This window comes from Pelophylax lessonae (genome assembly GCF_965119305.1).
Source record: "Pelophylax lessonae genome assembly, chromosome: 3".
Classification (NCBI taxonomy): Eukaryota; Metazoa; Chordata; class Amphibia; order Anura; family Ranidae; genus Pelophylax; species Pelophylax lessonae.
In genome coordinates, this window is record NC_138770.1 from 594,848,758 (window position 1) to 594,873,334 (window position 24,577).

Genomic DNA, 24,577 nt, shown 5'->3' on the forward strand with positions numbered 1-24,577 from the left:
TGTCGACTTCCTGGCGGGATCGGGCACCTAGCAACTCGAACACGCCTGAGCTCATCTCTAATACCTACTATCATTTTTATTTTGTTTCTCCTTATTTGCATTTAAATACTTTTTTTTTTTTTTTTTTTTTTTTTTTTTAAGGAAAAGCAAACAATTTAATTTTAACATGTTTAGATCACATATTGTACATATATCATTTTGCAAGCAGTTAGAAGCTAAAAGGGACTACTGTTTTTACAGCAATTTATAACTAATCAATTCCCAAATATATGGTATGTGCTTAAATAAAACAAAGTCCACAGAAAAGATGGTGAAGTATCCACTACAAGGAATTAGGCAATCTGCTATTATAAACGGGAAACAAAGTAAAGTCCTAATGCTCACTAATCATGCACTGTGTGACAGAGTCCAGAATGAGTCCACGGGTGGAGAGTTGAGGTGCTTACACAGGGTGGAAGGACAGCTCTTGGACACATGGGCTAGGAAATGGAAAATAATCCGCAGCCCCTAGGCACAGGCTAGGATTGGTAATGTTAATGTCAATTGTTACTATGTTTTAATAATCCTGTGCCCTGGAACATTCACACTTTTTGAATTTTACAGAACACAATTGTTATTTACAATGGTAGTTAGAAGCTCACAAGAAGACTTGGCTAACATTTTAGTTTTACTTCAGCAAAACAGGGAAGAAGTTGGGTAATATCAAGTTCTCATACAAAATACCATCTTGCTGTGTACTTGGAGGTGACTGTTTTTGGCTATTTCAGTCCATTCCTTCCATTCTATTTCAAGCACATCTCTCAAGCTCTGTAAAAAATTTAGGAATTTTTCCAAGAAGGCAATAGTCCTGGCTTATGCACTTGGAGCTTTTTAATCTGCAGGTGATGGACAAACCAATGGCAGATGTGGATATTTTTTGTATAACCATTGTACAGTGCACCAATCTTTCAGAACTAAAAATGGGACATGGCATAATTAGATTTGTCAAAACACATTTGTTAAACATTATTAGCCTTGCCCGCCATCTGTCAAGTGGTTAATCGAACAGTGAAACGATTGCAAATTAAGAGAAGTTGTGTACACACTGGTAACATCCAAAAATCCTAATATTGCAAATAGGGATGCGTTGGTTATCAGCTCTTTTAAAACAGAGCCATGTTTATAGACTCTGGAGTTGCCATAAATATTTGTGTTTTAATGCATTCTCAAAAACTTGGATGGATAATAAGATAAAATATTGTTTATGAAATGTAAATAAATTCTATTTCATGTGCCTGGATAAATGTAGATATTTAGACATTTTACATTAGTTTAAGGCTCGCTTCACATTTGTGCGATGCGGGAACACTGCGAATATGCAGCGTGATCCCGCATCGCATCTGCACATCTGGCAGTTCACACTGCCATATGCGATACGCAGGGGGTGTCAATTAAATGTTAACGACACCCCCAGTTTGATCGCATATCGCAATGCGATACGCACTGGGGGGGGCGCGCAGCGCGGCGATCATGGATGAGGCTCGTCCCTCGGACTGAGCCCATCCCCAATCAAGGTAAACAGCCAGTGAAATTCGCTGTGTCCAATCACAGCCAAAACAGCCAATGAAGATCGGCTGTGTCCAATCACAGCCGATAACATGAACGGCTCCAGCGCGAGCCGCTCGTTCTCTCCACAATGCGCGCCCCCGGGCTGATCGGGGACGAGGCTCGTCCCTCGGACAGAGCCCATCCCCAATCTAGGTAAAGAGCTGGCTTTTTACCACGTGACCAGCTGTCAATCACAGCCGGTCACAGAATGTCAACATAGAGCACGGTAACTAGCTGTCACCGTGTTCTCCTCCTCACACACTGATCCTGTGTGAGGAGGAGATTGTGGTAACAGCTAGTTACCGATTACAGTGCACCCCAAAACACACTGATTGCCCCCCCAATAAAGAAGACCTGTCACTAGCCCATCAGAGTACCCGAGTACCTGTCACCAGCCCATCAGGTACTTTGATGACAGGTACTCCGGTACTCTCATGGGCTGGTGACAGGTACTCTGATGGGCTAGTGACAGGTATTCGGGTACTCTGATGACAGGTATTCGGGTACTCTGATGACAGGTACTCGGGTACTCTGATGACAGGTACTCGGGTACTCTGATGACAGGTACTCGGGTACTCTGATGACAGCTACTCGGGTACTCCGATGACTGGTACTCAAAGTACCCGAGTACCTGTCATCAGAGTACCCAAGTACCTGTCATCAGAGTACCCGAATACCTGTCACCAGCCCATCAGAGTACCCGAGTACCTGTCACTAGCCCATCAGAGTACCCGCGTACCTGTCATCAAAGTACCTGATGGGCTGGTGACAGGTACTCGGGTACTCTGATGGACTGGTGACAGATATTCGGGTACTCTGATGACAGGTACTCGGATGACAGGTACTCGGGTACTTTGAGTACCTGTCATCGGAGTACCCTATTACCTGTCATCGGAGTACCCTATTACCTGTCATCGGAGTACCCTATTACCTGTCATCAGAGTACCCAAGTACCTGTCATCAGAGTACCCGAGTACCTGTCATTGGAGTACCCGAGTACCTGTCTCCAGCCCCGAGTGCCCGAGTACCTATCTGCACCCCATCAGATTACCCGAGTACCTGTCTCTAGCCCATCAGAATACCCAAGTACCTCTCTGAAGCTCATCAGAGTACCCGAGTACCTTTCTGAAGCCGATCAGTGTACCAGAGTACCTGTCTGCAGCCCATCAGAGTACCTGATTACCTATCTGCAGCCCATGCCTCCTAGATTATGTCTTGGGGTGTTTACTTTCCAAAATGGGGTCAATTTGTGGGGGTTTCCATTGTCCTGGGGTTCCAGGGCCTTCAAAAGTGTGATAGGTTGTAATGAAATTATATGTGTAATTTATGCCCCTAGAACACCTGACGGTGCTCCTTGCATGTTGGGCCTCTGTATGTGGCTATGCTGTGACAAAGTCCCACATATGTGGTATCGTCATACTCAGAAGGAGTAGCAGAATGTATTTTGGGATGTCATTTTTGCTATGTACATGCTATGTGTTAGAAATATCCTATAAATTGACAACTTTGTGTAAAAAAAAATGCGTTTTCATTTTCTTTTCACATTTTCCAAAAACTTGTGGAAAAAAATGACATGTTCAAAAGACTCATTATGCCTCATAGAATATACGTTGGGGTGTTTGCTTTCCAAAATGGGTCATTTTGTGGGGGTTTCCATTGTCCTTATGTTCCAGGGCCTTCAAAAGTGTGATAGGTCGTTAGGAAATTATATGTGTAATTTATGCTCCTAGAACACCTGACAGTGCTCCTTGAATGTTGGGCCTCTGTATGTGGCCAGGCTGTGTAAAAGTCTCACACATGTGGTATTGCCATACTCAGGAGGAATAGCAGAATGTATTTTGGGGTGTAATTGCAAGTATGCATATACTGTGTGTGAGAAATAACTTATTTTGACAATTTTGTGTAAAAAAAATATATATATATATATATATATTTCTTCATTTTCCCAAGAATTGTGGGAAAAAATTGCAACTTTAAAAAACTCACCATGCCTCTTACTAAATACCCTGGAATGTCTACTTTCCAAAAAGGGGTCATATGGGGGGGTTATTTGTACTGTCCTGACATTTCAGGGCCTCAAGAAATTAGATAGGCCGTCTGTACATCAGGTGTGATCAATTTTCAATGATTGGCACCATAACTTGTAGACTCTATAATTTTCACACAGACTAAATAATAACCACTAATTTGGGTTATTTTTACCAAAGATATGTGGAAATATAAATTTTGGCCCAAATTTATGAAAAAAAAATTACTTCTTTGCAAAATTTTATAATAGAAACTAAAACAAAATGTGTTTTTTTTTTCCAAATTTTTTGCTCTTTTTTCACTTATATCGCAAAAAATAACCCAGTGGTGATTAAATACTACCAAAAGAAAGCTCTATTCATGTGAAAAAAAATGATTGGGTACAGCGTTGCATGACTGAGTAATTATCATTCAAATGTGAGAGCGTTGAAAGCTGAAAATTGGTCTGGGCAGGAAGGGGGTGTAACTGCTCTGTATGGAAGTGGTTAAACTGCATCTATGACAACAGTATGAGATTTGCAAATCATTGCATTCTGTTTTTATATAGATTTTACACTGCATCCCAACTTTTTTATTTGGAATCGGGATTGTAGTAGTAGTATTCACAATGCAGTTAATGCTTATATGTACGGTTTATTGCTGACTTTGCGGATTTTTGAGTCAGTCCCAGGCTAGCGGCACAGACCTTAATTCTAAGTTACCTAGGCATAGTCTTGTGGATTGTGTCTGAACCTACCCCTCTGTGTGTTCATAATTGTAAATCCTACTGGAATATTGAGCAAGTTAGACTTTATTCTTGACAAGTAGTGTAATTTCTCCACCTTACCTTTTATGGAGTTTTTTTGCAGTCATGACACTTTAAATAATTTGATGTGACTATAGCTTATTGTGTGCCACATTTCTTAGATTAATGTAGTTTCAGGCATGCAATGACCTGGCCATGTGCATGTCCTGCCTTCTGTAAGCAGTAACTTACTCTTTCTTACTTTTCTTCAATACAGCTACCAAGTCCCTGAAATCATTTTTTTAGGACGCTCTATTTTCCTCTCATTTTGTCATTGGTACCAATCTGTATCATGACAGCTGTATCCTCCCCAGCCCCACCCAACAATCTGTCGTAATGAAATACTGATCCTGAGTGCCTGGTAAACAGCATACTGTTCAGTGATAACGGTCTTTGTGGTAGATTGCCCTATCTGTCCTCCTAATAATTTAGTTCCCTACCACCAGTATCTGTCTTTCCTTGCCTGTAACCTTGCCCCTCCTCACTGGATCAGTCATTAGACTGGCAGCTAGGAGAGGTACTCTGTTCATGCAATGCCACTCCTGAGCTGATATCCCAAACATCCTTCAACTTGGCATATTTATTGGAATGTAACTTCTGGCTCCTGCACATATTACCACCCCCTCTATACTGGCCCCTGCCAGCACCTGAGGGGTTAGGTCTAAACTTCTTTCTAAGTTGGTAATGCTTCACAATGTGGCCAGTTGAAACTTTAGATCCAGGTTCTGGGCTTCAAAACAAACAAATTACTCATATCTTGCACAGCAGTATTCACCCTTGAACGACGTTATAAGTAACATATACATGGAGCAAGATGTGCACTGGCTTGCATCGCCATTCGCCACTGCTTTTGGACCATTTACCCACTAATGTAATGAGGATAGTCCAGGAAAAAAACACTGTGTCACCACTGTGCTCTCTTCCTACTTATTGGTCACAAGGTCCCCGGCATCTTCTCCTCCTGCTCCCACTTGCTTATCACATGGCCCCAAACATATTTTCCTCCTCGGTCCTCTCACTGATCGCATAGACCTCGTCGTCATCTCCTGCTTTTGCATAGTCACACAGCTCCCTGTGTCCTTTCCTTTTGCTCGCTGATCACACAGCCCCCGGCATCTTCTCTACCTGCTCACTGATCACACAGCCCCCGGCATCTTCTCTACCTGCTCACTGATCACACAGCCCCCGGCATCTTCTCTACCTGCTCACTGATCACACAGCCCCAGCCTCTACACAAACATTGCCCCTGTACTTAGTGTCACCTTTACCTACAGAGTCTCAGCCCTAACACTGCCACAGTGCTCCCAGTGCCTCGGTATTCACAGTGCCCCAGTCACAATGCCTCAGTACGTATTGCCCCAGTTACAATGCCTCAATTTGTAGTGCCCCAGTTACTCACAATGTTCCAGTTACTCTCTGTTCCCCAGTTACTCACAATTCCCCTGTTGCTCTGACTCAGTGTCACAAAATACTTAGTGGCTAAAATGACTCTCACTGACTCACAGTGCCCCACTACCAGCAGAGCCCTCCATGATTCACACCACCATCACTCCACTCTCCAGTTCCTGCTCAGCTCAGTCTTGGCAGCTTCTCTCTGCAGCCTTTACAATGTGTCTAGGGTCACTTCCAGCATCTGCCTCTCCCCTCCAGTGTCTACCCCTCACATCCACCAGTGTGGTATACCCTGTAATCGCAGCTTAGAGCTGTTTTTTTTTTTTTGTTAATTTTGTCATTTTTTTCTCCAAGATGGTCTCCCTTCCATCTTAATCAGGACATCATCCTGCCTTTGTCATGCTACAAGCATCCCAAATAGATTCTCTCACTGTCTAGGTGTGGTATATGCAGTGCAGGTTTACCAACAGCCATCAGCCAACTTCTCTGTTTGTCCTTCCTATAATACAGTGCCTTGCGAAAGTATTCGGCCCCCTTGAACTTTTCGACCTTTTGCCACATTTCAGGTTTCAAACATAAAGATATAAAACTGTAATTTTTTGTGAAGAATCAACAAGTGGGACACAATCATGAAGTTGGAACGAAATATATTGGATATTTCAAACTTTTTTAACAAATGAAAAACTGAAAAATTGGGCGTGCAAAATTATTCAGCCCCCTTAAGTTAATACTTTGTAGCCCACCTTTTGCTGCGATTACAGCTGTAAGTCGCTTGGGGTATGTCTCTATCAGTTTTGCACATCGAGAGACTGAAATTTTTGCCCATTCCTCCTTGCAAAACAGCTCGAGCTCAGTGAGGTTGGATGGAGAGCGTTTGTGAACAGCAGTTTTCAGTTCTTTCCACAGATTCTCGATTGGATTCAGGTCTGGACTTTGACTTGGCCATTCTATGGCCAATCCTCTATCCACCTGGATATGTTTATTTGTGAACCATTCCATTTTAGATTTTGCTTTATGTTTTGGATCATTGTCTTGTTGGAAGACAAATCTCCGTCCCAGTCTCAGGTCTTTTGCAGACTCCATCAGGTTTTCTTCCAGAATGGTCCTGTATTTGGCTCCATCCATCTTCCCATCAATGTTAACCATCTTCCCTGTCCCTGCTGAAGAAAAGCAGGCCCAAACCATGATGCTGCCACCACCATGTTTGACAGTGGGATGGTGTGTTCAGGGTGATGAGCTGTGTTGCTTTTACGCCAAACATAACGTTTTGCATTGTTGCCAAAAAGTTCAAATTTGGTTTCATCTGACCAGAGCACCTTCTTCCACATGTTTGGTGTGTCTCCTAGGTGGCTTGTGGCAAACTTTAAACAACACTTTTTATGGATATCTTTAATAGGGATGCACCGAAATGAAAATTCTGGGCCGAAACCGAAACCGAAAATGCAGGATGCCCTTGGCCGAAAACCGAAAATGACTTTTTTTCCCCAAATGGTATTTGTATTCAGCATGAGGGGTTAAGGTATTGCCACTGCTGGTGCATTAGTGACCGATCAGTGGCAGTTAATTAACCCCTTTGTGCTGCATTAGTGCAACCAGTATCAGTGTTAATTAACACTGGTTGCACTGATACTGGTGAACTAATGCAGCACAAAGGGGTTAATTAACTGTCACTGATCGGTCACTAATGCATCAGTGACCAGCAGTGGCAATACATTAACCCCCTCATGCTGCATAATACTAGATACCATTGGTAACCTCGCCTCAGCTTCCCTCCCCCCTTGGCTCAGCGCCCCCCCCCCTGCCTAAATCTTCAATGTAATAACAACTAAGTGCTCACAGGCCACTCACCTTACTGCTGTAAGGTAACAGCATAGCATTGCATAGCTTTGTATGTTGATCTGTGTATATCTGCTCATGTCTAGGGGACCTCCAAATGCTTTATCTGGCTTTTGGGTCTTTAAAATAAATGTATTCCATCTGCAATGATCCTGGGTTTCCTCCTCAATTTCTTCCGTTATATGAACTTTCCGTAGTATAATATTTTTTTGGTAAAATGATTCAATAAAAACAGCATGTACTTACTTAAAATGTCCCTCCCCATCCCAATGATTCCATCTCCGAGTCCTTACTCGCAGCTCCTCCGGTGTCCGTCCTTTCGTTTCAAAAGACCCGCCTCTGGCCGCCGGCAGCCCGCCTCCCGGTGATGTCACTATTACTACGATCTATGCATGCATGAATGAACTAACAGACCCGGCGGGCGGGCGAGCGGCCGCTAATAGCTATAATTAAGTAAGCACTTCACTTCCATGTCAGCGGAGATACCTGCCTGATAACAAGGTGAAGAGCTTACTTAGTTACAGCTATTAGCGGCCGCTCACCCGCCCGCCGGGTCTGTTAGTTCATTCATGCATAGATCTTAGTAGTAGTGACATCACCGGGAGGCGGGCTGCCGGCGGCCAGAGGCGGATCTTTAGAAAGGAAAGGACGGCCAGAGGCGGGTCTTTAGAAAGGAAAGGACGGCCAGAGGCGGGTCTTTAGAAAGGAAAGGACGGCCAGAGGCGGGTCTTTTGAAACTTGCGCTGCGCTCGCGGCGGCCATCTTTACTATCGGCATTTTTAACCCTATTTCGGCCGAAATGGAATAAGCCCATTTTCGGCCGAAAATTTCGGTGGCCGAAATTTCGGTGCACCACTAATCTTTAAGAAATGGCTTTCTTCTTGCCACTCTTCCATAAAGGCCAGATTTGTACAGTATACCAGTGGTCCTTAACTCCGGTCCTCAGGGCCCACTAACAGGCCAGATTTTAAGTATTACCTTGGGGAGATGCAGACTAGAATACTGCAATCACTGAGCAGCAAATTATTTCACCTGTGATGTATTTCAGTTATCTTGCAAACCTGGCCTGTTAGTGGGCCCCGAGGACCAGGGTTGAGGACCACTGCAGTATACGACTGATTGTTGTCCTATGGACAGAGTCTCCCACCTCAGCTGTAGATCTCTGCAGTTCATCCAGAGTTATCATGGGCCTCTTGGCTGCATCTCCGATCAGTCTTCTCCTTGTATGAGCTGAAAGTTTAGAGGGACGGCCAGGTCTTTGTAGATTTGCAGTGGTCTGATACTCCTTCCATTTCAATATTATCGCTTGCACAGTGCTCTTTGGGATGTTTAAAGCTTGGGAAATCTTTTTGTATCCAAATCCGGCTTTAAACTTCTCCACAACAGTATCTTGGACCTGCCTGGTGTGTTCCTTGTTCTTCATGATGCTCTCTGCGCTTTAAACTGACCTCTGAGACTATCACAGTGCAGGTGCATTTATACGGAGACTTGATTACACACAGGTGGATTCTATTTATCATCTTTAGTCATTTAGGTCAACATTGGATCATTCAGAGATCCTCACTGAACTTCTGGAGAGAGTTTGCGCACTGAAAGTAAAGGGGCTGAATAATTTTGCACGCTCAATTTTTCAGTTTTTTATTTGTTAACAAAGTTTGAAATATCCAATAAAATTTGTTCCACTTCATGATTGTGTCATGACCTTTTGCCTGAAATGTGGCAAAAGGTCGAAAAGTTCAAGGGGGGCGAATATTTTCGCAAGGCACTGTATGGTTGCCACCTCATCCCTACACATATTAATTACACAGGTTCTGAGGCTAATATAATGCACATAAGGCACTGAGTGAGTTTAATTACCACCTTAATCAGCCACAGAACATGTGTAAATAATGTGTGCCCTGGTTTAAAGGGATGAAGTGGCAACCCTAGCCCAAAATCTCTTGCAAAGAAGGTCCTGTATCCTCGTCCACCTTTTAGGTGGAATTAGGCAGGTTATGACTATGTCTTAAGCCTTGAAGGATAGGAATTATCCTTTCCCTGTTAAGCCTCGCTTAACTTATTTAGTTGAAATTTTGGGGTTTTCAGCAACCGGCATCTGTTGGGGTTTTGTTTTCACATTTGAGAAGTATACCATGTGGATGTTCAGGTGTCTTCCCTTTCAGCCATTTTTGTACTTTGGTCAGATGAGAAGCGGTTAATAGAGGCCTGTGTCCTGTACTGTGCTCCAAGAAAAGGATTTTACAGGCAAGTAAAATTCCTGTTTTTTTATTACATTTTTTCTGTCTTCCCTACTCATTGCTGTTCTTGATAAAGTTTACATACTCTTCCTAAATCTCGTATGACCTCCAGTTCAGTTATTCTGTTCATCTTAAAAGTTCCTTTTTATTTTATCTTGGCAAGTAGATCATCTTCTCCAAAGGAGGCGCATAGCACTGTCACATTTACTTCTCTTTCTGTGAGCCGGGGTTAAATTCACAACATAACTTCTTTGATCTTGATTCCTGCTATGACGAGCTTTGTAAGGAACAATGCACCAAATATATTTGTCAGTATAATCACCTGCTGTACAATTCAACGCATGGAGAATAGTGATGTCTTTGTGCCCGGATTAATACTATCCACATCATGCAACAGTCCCATTCATCATTTGCCCTCATCTCTTATTTCACATGAACTGCAAGGCCCCTGAATGTTCTATGCATTAGTCCATATTTCTGGGAATTTTATTTACTAAATTGCAGCTAGCCCAATCATTCCTTTGATTCTTGGCGGAGGCACTTTTCTGCTTTCTCCCTCTACATGATACACAGCTGGCCCAGTTTAAGAAAATGACTTTTAACTGACTCCACCAGTACCCTGTTGAGAGCAAAATTCTAAAATCAGAAAACGTATCGCTATAAAGAACGCTTCTAGGGCCTAGACTACACTTAAATATTTGAATTGCATGAGAACCTGAGTTTTAACCCTTTGATAATCATCCCCTCTGTTGAAATCAGGGAGTTTTAAATGATGGACTTTTCTTCAAGAGGCTTTAAGAAAATTGTCATAAGAAAAATAGATAGGCTGACATTTTCTGACTAAAAGTAATGGTTGCTCTGGCTTCAGTACTTTCTGAATTGCAGGCCTCAAGCATTCAGCAAGTAAAGTCCAAAGTTAGGTCTGTTTCACACAGGCTTCAGCTTTTATAAGAGCAGTGTGAACAGCAAGCTTTTATAGAGCATTCAGCAAGCTTTTGCAAAGCTTTTGACAAACTTCAAGCTGCTTTCTCTAAGCCTTTATGTGCCCTTCAGCTCCTGTTTGAAAATGTTGAACACAGATCCTAATGGGGAGTGCTCATTGTCACTTTTAACAAAGTGCTAGCAGACTTCAACAGGATATCTACAAGCTTCAAGTTGTGCAGAAGCCTGCTAGCAGTTTGTTTAAAGTGGCAATCAGCACTCCGATTAGGGTCTGTGTTCAACATTTACAAACTGGAGCTGAATAGTACTTTAAACGCTTCAACAAGGCTTGCTGAAACCTCTGCAAATGCTTTGTAAAAGCTTGCTGTTCACACTGTTCTTATACAAGCTGTGTGAAACAGGTCTTAGGGCCAGTTCACACCACAATGTCTTCATTCCAGCTGCATTTCTGCATGCACTTTTTTTTTTATGCGTTTTTCCTACTTTTTAGGTCGTATTCATTCTTGTGCATGTTTCATGCATTTTGCCACATTCCAGATGCATTCCATGCATAAAAAATGTGGCATGTTCTAATTTTATTCACTGCACTGGAATGCACTACACTAGTGTGAACTAGGACCATTGGAATACATGGAAAACACTGTGTATCTTTGATGCAGAGTAAAAATGCATCAGACTGCGTCTGGTGTGAACCAGACCTTATGCATGACTGTTCCAATTCAGTGGTTGAAAATATTCTCAAGTCATTCAATCTGCATGCCAGCCAGACAGCTAAAATCTTTTAAGATAGAAGCCCTACACTCTTCTTATGACTTGATTTCCTTAAATCTCATGCGTGCATATGATTAACCACTTCCTGCAAACCGACGTACCTATATAATGGCTTGAAGAAGTGGTTGTACGGGGGGTGATGCCTGGGTACCGTTTTTTAGAGCCGGCGGTCAAGTTTCTGGTGATAACAACCCATGTCGATCAGCAGCCGCTCCGCTGTTATTCTAGGGAGCAGGAGGGCACCCCCCCCCCCCCACTCCTGCCGCCTTCCGCCGCTCTGCCCGGGTCTCCCGTCCCACTGGGAGACCCGAGCAATCAGCTGGTTAACGTCCCGAAAGAAGCCGGATTCCACTTCAATCAGGTCAAGTCACCTGTAAGTGACGTCACAACGTCACTTCCGGTTTACTCGGCTGCTAACGGCGCTGATTTAACAAAACTGACAGTATTCAAAAATACCATTTGAATATTTTGAAGTGCATTGGAGAGGTTTGGGGTCTTTTAGACCCCAGATCCCTTCATAAAGAGTACCTGTCGCTGCCTATTACTGTCAGAAGGGATTTTTACATTCCTTGTGATGGCAAGAAAAGTGATCAGATTTTTATTTTTTTTAAGGAACATTGTTAAAAAAAATTTATATAAATAAAAAAAAAAATGTAAAGCGCCCCTGTCCCCGTGTGTTCTCGCATCAAAGAAAACGCATACGTAAGTCGTGCCCGCAAATGTAAACGGTTTTCAAATCACACATGTAAGGTATTTCCGCAATCATCAGTGGGAAAGCAATAACTCTAGCAAAAGACCTCCTCTGTAAATCTAAACTGGTAACTGTTAAAATGATTTAAAGCACCAACTATGAAGATTTTCAAGTACTGTAGTTTGTTGCCATTCCACGAATTTGCGCAATTTTAAACCGCAACATATTGGGTATCTATTTACTCAGGGTGACATCATCTTTCATATTATTGATAAAAATTGGGCTAACTTTACTGATTAGTTTATTTTAAATTCAGTGAAGTGTATTTTTTTCCAAAAAAATTGCATTTGAAAGACCGCTGCGCAAATACCGCGTGACAAAAAATATTTCAAGGACCGCCATTTTATTCTCCAGAGTCTTTGCTAAAAATATATATACAGTTTGGGGGTTCTAAGTATATTTTTAGCAAAAAATACAGTTTTTAACTTGTAAACAACATGTGTCAGAAATAGGCTTGGTCCTTAAGTGGTTAAGAGACATTGTCACTTACGGATGTGTATAGGAGCCTCACTGATACCTTACTAGCACTCCCCCACTGCTCCTTCCACCACCTCAGCTTGTGACTATACCCATGCGCCTTCTATAGGGGAGCATGTGACCTCCACCCTTGTGACAGTGCTCAGGTCTAGCAGCCAATTGCTTAGCCCGAGCATTATCAAGTGATGGACATATTGACTTCACCGTTGGAGCCTCCCAAACCTCACTGCCACAGTTGAATTTCAAGCTGTTCCGACAGGTAAAACTCTTAAGCTGGATACACACTATACAATTGTCTTTAGATTTTTTTCCTTTAGATTTACCAAAAGCATATAATATGAGGTCAAACCTAAACACTTTCAATTTGTATGCAGTCAGGCAGGCCCTTGTACTACATAGTAAGGATAAAGCTAAAGGAAATCGAATAACACAAGTTGTATAGTGTGTATCTAGCTTTACACTTGCAGGCACTACTGATGGAGCTTGCCACTGAGCCCCAGCACCATACACTGTTTTTGACCCATCAGTCTTATAGGCAACCTCACTGGCCAGAATATGTAGGAGGTGTGAGGGAGAAGGCAAACTTCACCCCTCAAACACCCCCCCCCCCCCCCCTTGTTCACCTGAAAGCCCTGATTTTACACCTTCCTAGATTCCTACAGTATTTTTGGCCACTATCATGGTCTGCACCAATTGTGGGTAGATTTGAGCCATAGGCAGGAAGGGGGTGAGCAAATCTTGCCTGTCAGAACAGTCAGTCTTCAGATGAAGCTGGAGGAACTGAGAGTTGCTGCAGGTTTGTGCAGCTCTTCATACTTGTCAGCATCTTTTGTTTTACTAAAGGGATAGATTCTCTAAAGATTGTCATCAGTGCTCTGTATATCAAATGCCAGTATGCAGGACCTGGAGATAATGCAAAGACTAAAATAATCTGCAATAGGCTGCCAAATATTAACAAAACTCTTAGTGAGGGTGATGGGAGGTTAGAGGTATATCTTTTTTTATTTTATTTTTTTACCGAATGCAGGACTCACTCCTGCACTCTTTTTTTTTTTTTTTATGTAACTTGGCAGACTTAAAGCGTAACTCCACTTTTGTTGAGAAAAAAAACATTCCCCTCTGGGTGATCTCTGTATGTTGCAGGGATTTTATCGGGCTTTGTTGCAGATTCCTACCTTTTGTTATTCTGAAGAAATCACTGTTTGTTCCTCTGTGCTGAGTGGGTCTAATAGGAGTGGTTTCATAATTATCTATTAGCTGTGACCGCTGCAGGGCTCTAATGAGGAAGTCTGCTGGGCCTGCGTCCCTTTTAGACGTGTTCCTGTTGGGAGTATCTCGCCAAAAATTACATTTTTGTTGCAGGGGATGCCAGAAATCTGACTTGTATCTTAGGCAGACTTCTGGGAAAATTGGTGAGCCAATCACAGAAGCAGGAAATTATGTTTCTGGGGTGTGGTCAGTACACATTCTGTGTACAGAACACCTCCAGGTAGCCATATTGCATTGCATTTTCAGAAAATTACAACAGCTGCAGATTAAAAAGGAAAGGTCATTTTTAATAACATTCAATCACAATATGATTTGTGTCGCAGTTGTATACGCTGTATTGTTTTTTCTTTGTTTGCTGAGTTACCCTTTATACATGTGACAAGTGTCTATTGTGGGCCCAGATTTTGCAATTAGTACTGTACCCATGACAGAGGTTATGTTTACACACTAATGCTGAAGAGCGCAGTTACCTGCAGCTTTACAGGTCTTTTGGAGTATGTCTGTAGAACTGTAAAGCTGAATACACACTATAAAACTTTTGCTGTTCGATTTGCTTTAGATTTACCTTCAACTATGTAGCGTAAGGGCCTGTTAATTGTTTACAAAGTGTTTAGGTTTGACCTCCATATTATATGGTTTTGTTAAATCTAAAGGAAAACTTTTGAAGAAAATTGTATAGTGGGTATCCAGCTTTAGGTAGCTACGCTATACACTAGGAATTTCCTGTACATTGTTGCTTTTGAAAAAGGTTATGACATTTTTTGTGAATGTTTTGTAAAATTTCACTGCTTTGATTAGTTTTGCACTTTTTTGTTGATGATATTATATTTTACCAAACTGAATGGATTTCTTCTAGGCTCTCCTTTTCTGGCTAATGAAGACAGCATCCTAGGTGGCGTAATTGTGCTTCGGTCATGCAGGTGTTCCTCAAAGATAGACTCCACAGGGGATAAACAGGCTCTGCTGGGTAAAATACTTTGCTTTCATGCACTTCTGTTTTGTAGTCCAATTATGTTGAGCTTTCATCAACTGTATTTCTTGATACTGTTGGTTGTTTTAGGAACCATGCATGTTCTAATTCTTGGTTGTCCTTTGTAGTGGAGTTCCTGTGGAGTCATACAACAGAGAGTATGTGTGTTGGATATATGTCCGCTCAGGATGGCAAAGCTAAGGTTTGTATGGTCTTGTGTATCTATAAGGTTCATCTCAAACTCGAAAATCTTTATTTTATTAATCTATTTGTAATAGTAGGAAGGGTTGGAACCCCTGTGTCTGGTTTTATTGCTGTAAGTTTTCTTATTGGAAATACTTTCCTTCACTTTCTGTTTTAGTGACAGGCATTTGTGGTAAAACATCCTTAACAGGGACAAAGTAGTAAAATCTTAACAGATGAACTTAAGTCATGCGTACTTAAGCTCATAGCAGTTTCAGGACAAAAGCAGTGCATGCATGAAGTACACTTTGAAAACTTTTTAATGTGGACCTTGTGGACTGTACAGTCCAATAGAGGATCGGAATATTTGATATGCTGCTTTCAAACACCTAAGCAGGATTATAGCTACATTCTATCTCTTTTAAGTATGGATATTCTTCATATGAGCTAACTCCGAGAATACAACCTACTGTCTCTGCTGCTTTAAAGTAGATACAAACCCAATCACTTAAAATTTGTAAAAGCTTTTATTTGGTAACGTGTTACTAAACCCACAACCGTAAAATCTGTCTGTAGATGCAGAATAGCATGCTTGTTATACTCACTGTGTAACTTAAGTGATTAATCATCTGCATTGTATTAGAAAGGCTGTGTGATCCTGTATGCACAGATCCTCCCCCTCCTGCACGGTAACTCTGGACAAGTCAAGATTAGCACAGTAAGTGTAGTTCAGCTGCACATGCTCAGTTTGGTCTTTATTGCTGGAGAGGAAATTTCCTGGTTTTAGCTGAGCTAGTAAATTCACATGGTATTGACATTACACATTTGGGCATGTATACATATCCTAAATGACAGCCCAGTCCCTCCCTCCTCCTCCATGCCCAGTAACTAAAAAATAACAGTGGGTGGGATGTTACATCTTGATTGATAGGGAGAGAGCATAGGCGCCCAACTAAGTGCAGCATGAAGGGCTTTATTAATAAAAACATAAGTGATGGTACTCACAAACATAGGAAACAGCAGGGCAGAAAACCATGGTAGGCATAGTGAAAAATCATCCCCATCAATTGAGTGAGAGTTCTAGCGGTCATGGCTTCTGGGGACACTGCCAGTGGTTTGCAGCACTTACTCTGGCCGTGGAACGCACGGGTGCCTTCTTCTGACGTCACTTCCCGGAAGTGAACGGATGCCCCTAATGTATACAGAGCTGCCTCCCAAGTGAGCTGTGCATGGACTTTGCTTACTATGGACATTCTCCTTTGGACACATTTATGGACTTTACATTACATGTAGAGATTATGTCCTTTTTTGTCTTTTATCTGTCCATCAGCAGATTTAGTGGGTCCCAAACCCTTCCTTTTGTGCCAATACCAATGTTTTCACATCTCGATTGATGAATTCTCCGACTCCTATAAAAGCATAAGGACACAGGCTATAGTGGATTTCAAGAGGCAGTGCTTCCACATGGGAGATAACAGCCCTGTACTGCACATGTTTTTGCAGTGTTCTTTATTCTCTAAATTGTTAGACTCAAAGTGACACTAAGCTCTGTTTTAAAAAAACAAAACAAAAAAAAAACATTCTGTTCAAGCCTGTAATCTTAATTCAAAATAGTACCTTCTATTGCTCTCAGTCTGCTCCAAATCTCCAAATTCTTTTTGTTTTGTTTTTTTGTTGCTGTGATCGGACTTCCTGTTAGAGGGTGGCTACATTTGTTCTCCATTATCCAACTGTAAGTAGGAAAGTAGCCACCCTCTCTTACCTGCTCCAGAGATAGACTGTGGACAATGGGGTTTGTTGTGTGCATAGAGCAGTGTACATGACCACAACTAGCATGCAGAGCAAATTTCAAAGAAAAGTAAATGAGGGAAAAGAGGAGAGTTCCGAGAGCTTATGCAGGGTGCTACAAGGAGACAGGAAAAATAGTAAGAAAATATTTCATGAAAAATAGATCACAGGGCCATTAAGTAGTCAATTTGTATGGATTATTTTTAGAGAATAAGAACATTGTTTAGTGTCACTTCAATGGTTTCCTCATCTTCAGAGAGGAGCTTTTAAAGGTGAAGGCCAAGAGCTACCTAGGTCCAGCAGTAAATTGCCCAAACCATTTACATTGTGCAGGTTGTGCAGTCGACAATCATTTAACAAGAAGCTGCTGCTCAGCCTAGAAACCTTGAGTCTCCGTTTCCACTACCGCGGCTACGAAGTCGTGCTGCTTCTAGCGCGACTTAGTAGTGAAAGTAAACTGCGGCTTTCAGTGCGACTTGTCCCTCATTATAGAGGGAAGTCGCACTGAAGTCGGCTCAAAAGTAGTGCACAAACTACTTTTGAAGTCGCCGCAACTGAAGTCGCGGCAGTGAAAACGGGCCCCATTGAAACGAATGGCTTTTGACTTGCTGTGCGACTTGACATGTGTCAAGTCGCACAGCAAGTCGCACTAGTGGAAACTAGCCCTGAAAGTCTACTGAATATGTTTCGGAGGGGCTTATATAAAACAAAATTTAGTGGATTTCCTGGCTCTGAACTAATTGCAGTTATTACTAGATAGCATTTGCAGTTCACTTATTGAACTTGGCTATGAGACGTGAGTGTGATAAGAGGCTAAATGCATTCCATAAGAATGGTACCGTTCAGATCCAGCATGACCTACGTATATGTTACCCTCAAAGAGTAAAAGGCTAACCACATTCAAAGCATGAGCCTTCCAACATAGTCATTCCTGATATCTGACTTTAGTTCATGCACTCCCAGAAACCCCTTAGCTGGTCTTGGCCAAATGAAATGCTTGCTTCACATTCAAAACATTGCATATCTTTTAAATGGTAAAATAAGGATTAGGAACAGATGCTGTAGGCGATGAATTTCACACTTTACAATATTGCAGATAGCTGGCTTTTATATCTAATCTAAGTAGATTTACTGTTGTGTTTTTTTTTTGGGGGGGAATAAAATAGCGCTCAAGTTCATTTGATTCCAGCGGTTATATTTTTCGGCTCTAATGTTGTTCCACAAAGAATGTCTGTGTTTTTCATGTTTCATAAGTCGGTTTGATACTAAGTAATGCCATTTTATATACTGTGTAGGATATTAAAGTACATCTAAAGCCAAAAATGTTTATTTTTGTAGTTTTGGATATTATCGGGAACTTTCATTGTTGTCCTTAGAGATATTGGAGTTAATGTATAATATTTTAATGCTGTGCAAAGCAGCATTTGTTCCCCCAGACTGCCCAGGTCACACACATATAGTCCTTAAAGTGGAGTTCCGGCCACAAAATGGGCATAATCGATTTTGATCCATCCGCTTGTTATTGGTCACTGAACAAGAAATGGATAGTTACGATTTTTTTTTTGTTTACTTACCTTGTTATTGAAGAAAAATATACTCACCTTTCTTCCACTTCCTCCCTCTGCGGCCGCGGCCCGCGCCGTCACTTCCCCTTTGCACTAATTCCTGGGAGCTGAACGTCATCGCTCCCAGGAATCAATGCGCCTGCACCGGCCCTGCTCGTCACTTCCGGTGCGGCGCCTCATTCCCTGCTAAATAGCTTCTGGGCATGCCCAGAAGCTGTGGAGGGATGACGCGCACGCACCGGAAGTGACAAGCGGGGCCGGTGCAGGCGCATTCTGGGAGAAGAGGACACGGAAGAGGACGCAGAAGAGGACGTGCTGGCTTCAGCTGCCCACATCCTAGATGGCAGCGCTGCAGAAGAAATTTTATAAGTAAGTATTTCTTCTTGCAGGTAAGTGCGAACCGGAACAGTACAGAGGCTATCCATTGTGGAATGTACTAGCCCTGACTGTCCCCCAGTTATTTTTATTGAAAAACAAATTTCATGGCCGGAACTCCGCTTTCATTTGAGTTTCAATTTGGCGTTGTGCTGGGTTCTCAGTATTCCACAATGTGGATGACCTCTAATGGCTAAATTAGTGTGTGCATTGCAGTGTAGTAGGCGACTGGAGGGAGGATAAATTTGCAAGGGCAGACAATACATATTAGACAATGTCCTATAACAGATTAATAAAATGTCTTCTTTAAACTGATTACCTATATGAAAATGTATGTGTTTACATTACAAAGTCATAAAATGCGATTTTCACTTAGAATCTACATCGTTCATCAACTGACTGTGGGCTGCAAAACTCTTTGCACTTGGAAAGATTTAATGTAGTGCTGAGAAACCCAAGCAGGTTAGAATGCAACAGACTATATGCAAGCAGATCATAAGCAAGGGCAGCCTTTCTCAATATTTTCAACATGGTGGAACCCTTGAAATAACTTTTTGTCTTCAGGGAAACCCTGCTAATAATATATATACAGCTCACAGTACATTAGTGTGATGGTCAATGGGAAGAATGCGCCTTACATTTGTTGTAATTTAGAAGAATAGCTATACAGATAGCTAAAAGGATCATTGGTGTCAGTGGTTACTCTTCAGGAAACCTCTAGCAACTTCTGGAGGAACCCTGGTTAAGAAGCTCTGAGCAAGGGTCTAGCTGCTCTAGCTGAAAAAAAAATATTTTTTTTTCCATTTAACCAGTGGGTTAAACAAAAAAAAAAAAAAAAAAAAAAAAGAATATCCAATTTCCATGCTCCTGCTGTGCTATTGTGTTCTGACAACAGGGGGGGGGGGGGGGGAGACTTCCCAGTCATTGTCACACACTGACTAATGTTGCTGGCTATAGCCGGTGCCACTTATCATTCTGGAATAAGCCAACAGGCTGGTTGTATCGACTTCTGTACAACCAGCCTGCCCATACCTGGTTTGAAATGTAGCTGGTCTTTGCTGAACCAGACTAATTTTGATCCATGTATGGCCTCCTCAAAGCTCCATGCATTCGTATACTGCGTTGTAGTGCGCTTACACATGTATACACACACACTGCAAAAAGTGAGGCATGTTCTACATTTTATGAGGGCAGTACCAATCAGCTTAACACACTGGTGTGAACTGCTCCTATTGAAATACATTGCATATACAATGTATATGTGCTGGCATGCTTTGATCATAGCATGCCATCACATCTGGTGTGAATGGACCCTAAAAGAGTTGTAGAACTGTTTTTTTTTTTTTTTTTTACTGTAGTTATTTTATGTGGCCATTCAAGGGAACCACATATATACATATACCTCAGTACAAAGCTGTAAAACACACTTGTAAACTGTACCAAAAGATTGGTGATTCTCTTCAGCCAGCCTTCTAATCTGGGCATCCCTGCCGTACTTTTTTGACCTGCCCTATTTTGTATTAGTTTTCCGTGTCACCTTCCTTCTTAATGGACAAGGGGTCAATAGATAATCCCACTACTGATGAGTTGTCCAGTGATCAGATGATATCAGGAGGATGCCAAGACAGGGGTGTAAAGACGAAAATTATTGAATGGGGACCCCAGAATTTTAATTTCCTCCACCATTTTCCCTTGAAAGTAACTCTGTTGAGCATAAAAAGATATTTTTTTTTTCCAGATTTAATTATTTTGATTTTATTTTTGGTATTCATATACTGTGTCTGATCTTTGGTTTTAGGGTTTTCCCTGGGTTCCTTTTTTTCTTTATGTTCCTTTTATCATTTGACATTGCATTGTAGCCAGACATAATTAGACAATCATGCCGAGCAGAGTGGATCAGCTAAGCAATTTTATTTCTGCCTATACATACTTAGGCTTGGCAATACACCAAAGCTGCTATCATAAAACTTTAATCTCACATATTAGGGTTTTTTGTAAATGTTAAATTAAAACCTTAATTATTATTTTATCCATTTTCATAAAACATAATGGAGATGGAGGTAAACCACATCCTATTATAGCCAGTAATCCCATCTACAGAGCACTTAGAGAGCATGCTTATAGCAATGAAGCCTTGTTCCCTGTCATAGTCTAGTCATGTCTCTGACTTGTGTGGTTTCTTTGGAAATCCCTAAGAACCACATTTTTCATTTGTGGCCCACAGCCGAGTACAACCATAACATCACTGAGTAACAAGAGTTTGCAAAATAACACTCAGTGATTTGGGTTGTTGTTTTAACATCATTTGATGGGGAATTTTCAACACTAAAAAATCTGTAGCATGGAGATATAGAGTAGACATTGCCTTTCTGCCCAGTACCCCTCACTGTATATCCACATGATCTAATAACACCACAGCAAACCTGTGAGTAGGGATGAATGAATCTGCCCAGGTCTTGTTTGAGCCAGGTTCAGGAAAAGTAGCAGGAGGTCCACAAACCCTGAATTTAGCAGCTTTTGCACGCTTCTGTTGAAAAAGGGTATAAAGAGCTGGGTGCTGCCAAGGAGGGTCCTTAAAGCTACACAAGGTGTTTCAGAACAGTAAAATATACAGTGACTTGAAAAAGTTTTCCCACCCCTTAAAATGTTCCACATTTTGTCATGTTACACCAAAAACGTAAATGTATTTTTTGGGATTTTATGTGATAGACCAACACAAAGTGGCACATAATTGTGAAGTGGAAGGAAAATTATAAATGGTTTTCAGAATTTTCCACAAATAAATATCTGAAAAGTGTGGCGTGCATTTGCATTCAGCCACCCTGAGTCAATACTTTGTAGAACCACCTTTTACTGCAATTACAGCTGCAAGTCTTTTGGGGATGTCTCTACCAGCTTTGCACATCTAGAGAGTGAAATGTTTGCCCATTCTTCTTTGCAAAATAGCTTAAACTCTGTCAGATTGGATAGAGAGTGTCTGAACAGCAATTTCTCTTACGTCCTCCGACAGTCGCCGCCATCTTCATATTCGTCACAATGGGGTATTAGACTTTGCTCCGAAGGAGTAGCTAGGCAACAGAATATGTTAATATAAAGGCTTTTAACATATCCCACCCCCAGGGGGTGGTCCCCTCAGTCAATACCCTCCTACTTCCTGTATCCATACTTCAGTTTCAATGTCTAGCTTGTCAGGAGTAGCTGGATGTCTCTATGCTGGGGCATTTTTTGTCTCAGCTTTTCTTTTCTCTTTTGATTTTCTTTGAGTTTTTTCTCTTGCTTTACTTAGCTGTTATTTTTTCAGCGTTAGTTAGTTCTTCTGATGAAGAGGATTCGTGCGGGCTGGGTCTCGGGCTGATCCCCCTGGTCGCAGGTTGTGGGTCAGTGGCTTCCCGGCCTGCCATCGAGCGTTCAGCCAGGTATCGCTCCTGGCACAGTGAACGACCCATCCCTGTTCGGTGCAGGGATGCTTGGTGAGGTGGCTACCTCACTGGACGCTGTGCGGTTTCTTAACCCCGGTTTAGTGCGTCCTGGATGCGACTCTCCCTGCCTCATGTGCTGCGGTTTGTTCGCCTGTGCGGGTTCCCCACGCCATTAGGAGGTAAGTGTACTTATGTGGGGACCTGTCTGTCGGGGGGGTGTCAGTCTGGGACTGTGTAACCTGCCTCTGTTCACATTGTTTGGCTCCCTGTCATTCTGCCTGCACGCTGTGGGCTGCAGGGGGGGGGGGGCTGTGTGGCACTGTGTGTCTGCCTGTGTACTGTGTGAAGGGTTGTGTGCTGTGGGGCATGCTTTTGGTCATGTTGGGGCACTATACAGCGGTCGCTGCAGCGATCCGCCATGTTTTTTACATGGGTGGTGTTTTGTAGTACATCACAGAGCGGGGGAGCGGCGTTTTCGCCGCCAAACGGCGCCATTTTGCCTGCACTCGCCCCAGCCGCATGTTTTCACTGCGGGCGGCCATTTTCTTGTAGCCTTCCATAGGCTTTAACAGAGCGCCCTGATTGCATCACTTCCTCTTTCCTGATGTGCACCGATCGAGGCGGCAGCTACAGCAGGGGTCTCCTCAGGTTTTAACCTTTCTGTCTTCCTATATCCATTGCCTGTGTTCTGTGTTATCCCTGTGGGGGTCTCATTATGCTTGTGTGTGTGGCGGTGGGCTGCGCTCGCCGCGCTTGTTAAAGGGGCAGTTAACCCTTTCTTTGCCAGCATATTTTTTTGGGGCAATGGATTCTCAGGAGGGCAAATTTCCTGCCACATTGGTGGGTAGCCAGGGGACTGCTGTTTCCCCCCCAGGGGGGGATTTGGCTGTGATTGTGGCTAATCTTGCTGCCCAGGTGCAAATGTTGGTGGCTGCTCAATCCACAAAAAGGTCCAGAGCTTCAATTTCCTCTGGTTCAGAGGGTGATGGTGCGGGGGCTGATATGGCCGTGGTCTCCTTATCAGGGTCCCGTTCCTCCCTGGATCTTGTGGGGTCCGAGGTGGAGGCTGAGGTTGAAGGGGTGGATGATTCTCCTCCTGGCTCGTCTGAAGAGCTTGCACTCATGGATGAAATGCTTGCTTCCATCAAGCAAACGCTGCGCTTGCAGGATGAACCGTGTCCCCCTGCTGCCTTGGCAGCTTATGGGACAAAGAGAAGACGCAAAACATCGCAGGTTTTTCCCTGCACTGATGATTTTCAGAGCGCTGTTAAGGAACAATGGCGTAATATCCGCAAGCCTTTTGCTGTACCCAGTAGGTTCAAACTGCGTTATCCTTTCACGCCCGCTACTGACGAGCGTTGGTGTGTACCACCTCCAGTGGATCACGCGATCGCGGTTCTGAATAAGTCCACTGCGATTCCTGCTGAGGATACCCCGGTGTTCCGGGATGCCACAGACAAGAGGCTGGAGTCTCTTGCCCGTCATACCTATTCTATTATGGGTTCTATGCTGAAAGCTCTGTTTGCTTCCCTTATGGCGGCCCAGGCGGTCGCGAGTTGGACGCAGGTGCTTAGACGCGTTTTGGTGGCTGATTCCGCCCCACAGGCGACATTGGACATGGTGGATCAAATCCATCAGGGTGTCATGTATTTGTGCGATGCGGACTTGGATATGGTCCCGTTGGCCGCACGTGTACACGGTGTGGCGGTGTTGTCTCGCCGTTTGGTTTGGTTGAAGTGTTGGTCGGTGGACCAATCTTCGCGCAAGACCTTAGCCAATCTACCTTATGACGGTTCTCGCCTTTTTGGCAAATCCTTGGATACTCTGATAAAGGGGATCACAGGGGGTAAGAGCACGCTCTTGCCCCAATCCCAAAAGGCTAAGGCGGCTTCTGGTAAGAAGCATGCTTCCTTTCGGCCCTCTCAGGGGTCCTTTCGTGCCTTTCGGCCGCACTATAAGGGCAAGCCGTTCAAAGGTCAGGGCTCCCAAAAGAAGCCGTGGACAGGTAAGCAGAAGTCCGGCCAGTCCGGATCCACTGCCCACAACAGTGCGGCCTGAAGGGGCGCCCTCACCCGGTTCTGGGGTGGGGGGACGCTTGCTCGGTTTTCCACAACCATGGCTGACCCGTGTTCGGGACAGGTGGTTTCAGGAAATCGTTCGATCTGGTTACAAGATCGAGTTTCTCTCTCGGCCGGAGAGCAGA

At 43.0% G+C, this 24,577-nt stretch overlaps 1 protein-coding gene across 2 annotated transcripts in view; it reads left to right on the forward strand.

Moving 5' to 3' along the window:
• TASP1 (taspase 1) overlaps positions 1–24,577 on the forward strand; it is a 499,277-nt gene that overhangs the window by 461,750 nt on the left and 12,950 nt on the right. For both annotated transcript variants that reach the window (XM_082249835.1, XM_082249834.1), the window contains exons 12-13: positions 14,931–15,041; positions 15,173–15,246. In XM_082249835.1, the coding sequence (XP_082105961.1) occupies positions 14,931–15,041; positions 15,173–15,246 (185 nt within the window). The remainder of the gene's footprint in view (positions 1–14,930; positions 15,042–15,172; positions 15,247–24,577) is intronic.